The sequence below is a fragment of the Eurypyga helias genome, unplaced genomic scaffold (genome assembly GCF_000690775.1).
Source record: "Eurypyga helias isolate BGI_N326 unplaced genomic scaffold, ASM69077v1 Scaffold47463, whole genome shotgun sequence".
Classification (NCBI taxonomy): domain Eukaryota; kingdom Metazoa; phylum Chordata; class Aves; order Eurypygiformes; family Eurypygidae; genus Eurypyga; species Eurypyga helias.
In genome coordinates, this window is record NW_010243938.1 from 1 (window position 1) to 6,030 (window position 6,030).

General features: G+C 38.4%; 1 protein-coding gene across 1 annotated transcript; it reads left to right on the top strand.

Annotated features, from left to right (window-relative positions):
- Positions 1 to 736: 736 nt before the first annotated feature.
- GCLM (glutamate-cysteine ligase, modifier subunit) lies at positions 737 to 5,324 on the top strand (the record flags this gene model as incomplete). The annotated part of the gene is made up of 5 exons (XM_010149582.1): positions 737 to 790; positions 1,774 to 1,839; positions 3,034 to 3,118; positions 3,849 to 3,905; positions 5,122 to 5,324. Coding segments are annotated over exons 1-5 (465 nt in total), but the record flags the coding sequence as incomplete, so codon positions are not given.
- Between the last annotated feature and the right edge of the window lie 706 nt (positions 5,325 to 6,030).

The following is a 6,030-nucleotide window of genomic DNA, read 5'->3' on the forward strand; positions in this document are numbered from 1 at the left end:
CAGCCGGGACGCGCCGCGACAGCGACAGCGCTGCCCCCCGCTCCCGGCAGCACTGGGCTGGCGGCGAGTCTCTGGGGCAACTAGACCCTGTGTCTGCTCGCCAGAACGAGGAATGAAAACGCTTGCAAGTTTGGGCACTGCCTGTGATGGCAGAGGCGATTCTTCATACTTCCGTAGCTGGAGAAAGATGCTAATAGATGTGACTTTGTGTTGCAAACGATGAAATCTCTTTCCTATCCTGAAATTAGTAATTTCTTGGTGGTGACAGGTGTCAGGAGAATTAGCCATTGCTGTTTTATTTAAAGACTGTGGCTCTTATTCTTAATTAAAAAGCTGAAATTACTTTTTAATCACCACCTTAAAACTATTACCGTTAGCAGTATGTCAACTTAAAATAATCCTGACAAAATGGCTGAAGTTTCTGTGGCTACGAACTTCAGAGCCGCTGTATTTGCTGTCTCGTGACATGGTACGCTGAAAGTGGTCATTTAATGATCAGAAGAACTATGGGCTTGGCTGGTTTTTGCTTTGAGGTGGCACACACTATGCAGTGGCTATGTGTGATCTAGAAGCTGGTTGATTGCTTATTAATCGTGCACAAATAGTAAGAAGGGTGACTAGGAGAATGATAGAATGAGAAGGAAGAATTCACTGTGCTTTCATATAGTTGTCATGTGGTAATCACTTATTTTATTTGGCCCAGTTGCTTATTACAACATTCTGTCATGCCCATAAAATGGGGCTAGGCGCTGTAGCAGAGAGACAACCGTATTGTAACGGGCACCCTTGGGTGAGTAGTTCCTGGGGGGCTGGTTTATAATTAAAGAGTGGCCTTTGTGCAAAACTAATCAGCTATGGTGTTTCCATTCACTTGTTTACAGGGACCTGCTTTCCAGACTCGCTGGAATTCCAAAAGCAAATAATTGACATTACTCACCAGAAATAAATTGGCTTTTAACTGTTCTATTTGGTGTGGTTTATATCTGTATATAGTCCTCAGTGGCAGAATATAAGCTAAATTTTGCAAACTGTGAACCCTAATGTTAGGAGTTTGGGAATATAACTGTAGTTGAAAAAAGCAGGTGAGAGCATTAGTACAGCTGAAACACTGGTGCAATATGCAGTTAATTAGTTGATTTAGACTTAATAGTTACGTCTTGCCATGGTCAAGAAAATCTATGACCAGAATGGTAATCAAATTTATTTTGTATCTGTGGGTGCAGGGAAAATGCAAGCATGAGGTGAGATCTGAAGGTTCCCCCTTCAGTAACGAAGCGCTTAAAAGCATTAGTGGTTTGGCACAGTGGAGTAGGGAAGTGGTAAATGGAAAGGGTCGGATGCATGTTGGTAAGAGAAGTAATTAATAAATATTTAGTGATTGATTGTAAAGTCTCATTTCTAACAACGTCCCAGCACGTTATTATCTGACTGCACCGCAACTTGAAAATCTGTATGCAAAAAAGACCCCAAACACCCCCTGCCCATCCCTTTTCACATTAGCTTATAATCTTTCCTTTAACGATGCCATTGGTCTGAGGAACAAATGAAGCAGAGTGCATGTCTTACTGCTAAAAATCTTTGTGAAAGAGGAGAATGTGAAGTAAACTGGTTTGAACAAGTTTCATGTGGAAGCTGTGAAAGAAGAATCTCCTGTGGTTGGAAGGAATGGTGTCATAAGTTCATCTGCTTAGTCTGTTCTACACACCTGTGAGTCACTGTGTTTCTATGCAGCTGTAACATACCTACACTTAAGCATGAAAAAATATTTTGTAGGTGCGGGACTGCATTCAGAAAACGCTGACTGAGTGGAGCTCTAAGATTGGACAAGACCTAAATCAGGTAGGAGGGGTGTTATGCATGTTATCCATGTCACATGTGAAAACAGAGAAATATGTAGTTGGTTACAGCTTCTGAAATATAAATAAACCTATTAAATTTCTGTAAAATTATCTGCATCTTCAGTTATCTTACTTCTCCCACCACCAATTTTTTTTAATATTTAGTAAGTTTGGAGAGGTTAAGAAATAAATACCAGCTGAAAGAATCCTGTTGATGGCAAATAAGACCATTCTTAGCAAAATGAAAGTCCTGATTTGTAAGATTGCAAGGTAATTGTTGGGGTAGTCACAAAAAAACCCATAAAGTTTGCTAGCATGCTTGTAAAAACTCAATAGAGAGCTACCTAAACCATGGAGATGATAAACTAGATAGCTTAAGATCATCCTGTTTGGAGGGGAGTTGTGAACCACAGCCTTGGTTGTCTCAGAAATATTTCTGAAGATGCAGAAGTGGCAATTTTTCCCCTTAAGAGCTAAAGACTTCCTCATAATACTTAAAACCATGGGCATCTGACATCAAGATGTTGGTGTATTTGCCTGCTCCTCTTTCACTGTTGCTTCTCAAGTTCAGCAAAGCAGTAATAGGTTTCCACTAAATGCATTATGGTATGAAATATTAGCATGTTTCACTAAAAAAACCCAAACCTTAAACTTTCCTGAACATTTTTCTGGTTTTTTTATACCAGCTCTTGTGTAATGGTGGTATCAACTGCACATTGCTGCACTCCACACTGGAAGGTGGTGAGGCAGTCGGTGCTGAATGATTTGTGGACAATCTAGTCATTGCTCAAGAAGAGAACATAAATAAACATTTGTAAGAGGTAGTGATCCATTTAAAGTTAATTATTTAGTGTAAGCTAAGTGTTCCTGTCAAAACATGTTAACTGCATAATTCCAATTTCTTTTATGAATTATATTGGTTTCCAGTAATTTTTAAGAAGTTAACTTTTGTGTAAAATGCGTACTGTAGGCAATAACTCAAATATTTCCTTGTAGATTTTTTTCGCTGTAGGGCAGCAAAAGTTACCAAAGTGTTTTTGGTTGGGACACGGTGTGGGGGGTGTGTGTATAATGCAAAATCTCACGTAGGTAAAGACTTCGACAACTTTGCCACCTCACATGAGATGTCAGCCTAGTCTCAAATGGTGGCAGAGGGTGAAATCTCTGAAACTCAAGTCTTATGTAATTACTACAGGAAATACTGGAGGTTCTGGAATGTACTGTAGCTCAAGCTATAGAGAAAATAAATCCTGAAGAAAGGGATGAGTTGAAAGTATCAGGTAAGAATGTGGCATAAAATGGTTTCATATGCAGCCATTAATAGATGGTTCATATATATTTTTTGGACCGTATTTTGTAATTGCAAAGTCAAATGACATTGGTGCACACTGTCGTACTTTAGGTAATCTAGAAGTTGGCTAAGAAAGATTTGAATTTATATTTCAGGTTTTGACATTTTTCTAGTTTAACTTATGTCCCCTCAAGTAATTTTAAATGTATTTTGTGCATCTTTTGACTTTTCTGAAGCAAAATATTACAGATAAAACTGCAATTAAGAAATAGCATTGGAAGCACATTTGTTTGCATAATTTTTCCAGGTTGAATATGATGAAATTGAAGGAGGCAGTCCAAACTAACACTAGTACATTTTGAGTCTCTTAAGTTGTGAAGAGGTCTGTTACTACTATTAAGTTTGGGGGTTTTGTACAGGTTATAGTTATTGCTTAGTGTCTTGATACTTAAGTCCTAACTTTACAGCTTATTATATCATCTAACTGGGTCATTTCTTGTTTTGAGACTGCACAACAACTTTGAAATTTAAGCGAATGGTTCTTTAATGGGCAGTCACCTTTCAGGAGGTTGGTTTTTTTCCTCCAGTTTTTGCAGTAATCGGTGTATATTCTAAGAACCCTTTACCCAAGAACTCAGTGTGTATAGCAACAGTAAATAGCTATATATTTAATAATAGCTGGCTTGTTTAGTTATTGATTCCAGTTTCTTTGAAAATAGCAAAACTTTTCATCGTTGGATCAAACTCTTCATCGATCAGAGATGCAGTTGACCTGGGTAAGTGTGAAACTAACTTCTGGTAGGGTTTCTTTTTTACTTTAGTATTTAGAAATAAAACTAGAGCCTTTTCCATTCTAAAGGTGTATTTGGTGACTGGTACAAGTACATTCAGTTTTCCTATTAAGAGAGATCTAGATGGTCACGTCTATTTAGGTGTTAGTTCAGTCAGTAAGCTTATGAAATGTGGATCACTTTAACCTTGGGTCCATAAACTCAAATCTGATTCCCTGCTCCAGGCAGGAGCAAATTTTTATTTTTTTCACACAAAACCTGTTAAAAAGTGAATAGCATATGATGGTTTTTAGTAACAGTGATACAATAGTTCTTACCAGTTACTAGTTGCTGGTGGTTGTTAACATGATGAACTTTGTTACTAACTGTGCGGTATTTCAGAGATGATTTAGGAAATAAAACAATGCTGCAAGCAGCTGATGAAATAGTTAAGGTTTTGTTAGCCTAATGTAGCAGTAACTGTGGGCAGCACCCACTGTTTTAAAAGAATGTTGGGCATAACCACAGAACAGAAGGTCAGATAGCATTCTTTTCTATTGATACCGCAGTTATTAGCCTCTTTCCTGTATGTCACAGTACCATTTGTTAAAAAGACATTGATAGAATACTTCTCCAGAAGGAAATAATGTATTTAGCTGCTTAGTTTTATTCTTTTTGCTGTGCAGAAGTGGTCTCATGACTTGCATCTTTCCTCAAGCTCCATGATACTGCAAGACTTGCCACTTCTCTCTGGCAATTTAAATCTCCATATTCGGTGTGCCTGTGTGCTTTTAGTTTAGCTTCTCATATATATCAAATAGTTCTCCTTGTCCATGCCCTGTAGTTGAGTTAGAGTTCAGAGTGCAAGTTATAAATTTTGGAATCTCTCACTGTCTTCAGAGGGAAATACAGTTTTAACATTGAAAAGAACAAAAAAAACCTTGACACTTTGTTTGGTGGTGAGTTGTTTGTTGTGTGAAGGTGGTGGGTTTTTGTTTTTTTTCTAGACCTACTATTGAAACTTGGCTTCCAGCAGTATATTTGATTCTTTGCTAAAAACACGATGTTACTGTCCTTAACTGCTGATAGACTCAGTTGCAAACAATGAATAGGAAGCTAGCAAAGTGAAGCAGGAGGTGTGTTTTTTGCTGAATTTGAACAGTCATGCTGCTTATACTCATATCTCTCAAAAGATGTTTGCGGTGTCTGTTTTTTTCCTCAGCATGTTCTGCCCTTGGAGTTGCTCAGTTAGACTCAGTCATTATTGCCCCACCTCCTGTTGAAGATGGAGCTAACCTCTCCGTGGAGTATTTGCAACCTTATTGGCAAGAACTCGAAAATCTAGTTCAGAACAAAAAGATTGTTGCCATAGGGACCTCTGACCTAGATAAACCACTGTTGGAGCAGTTGTATCTATGGGCACAGGTGAGAACATACTTCCTACTTGTGGCATTTCTGGAACAGTGACTGTTGTTTTGTTGGCTGCCACATTGTCATAAATTTCTGTTATAAATGGGTTTATGTATAAAATATAAATTAGGCTGATATTTTCAGCATTTTACGGATGGTCACAATGTAGTTCAGCTTGTGGGAGGCTCACAGTGTGATTTGTCACTCATTCAGTACTGTTATGTAGAAGTTAGCCAAGGCTGGAAACCACAGGTCTGTTCAGTTGCAGGTTCTTTGAAGTACTGAAGGTTTGAGTTTTGAATGCTTTCATATTTAGGAAGGAGTATAAACAGTATTCTTAAACCTTCAGATTTATTCCAGTAACTCTGAAAATGTAGCTGTTTTCACTTGAAGCTGTGTTTATGAATGGGAGGGGTTCCCCTTGGAAAAATGCAGTTTGAATGCTAAGTAAGCTTAAACCTAAGGAAGACTACAGGCTGTGAATGAAGTGGCACAACGTATTGTTGTCCAATGTGACTAAGTGCCCTTAACATTGGAGTGATGGAGTTCTGTACTAGTATGTGCCCATACTCAGTGAAGCTTGTGGATTTACTCTTTCCTTATTGGTTCTTTGAATACTCCTCTTAGGACATTTCTGCTGTAGCATATGAACAGACTGTATATATAACAGGTCCTGCTGGGAGTCCTGATTTGTGCTGGTTGTGGTTTAGGCCCAGCTGGC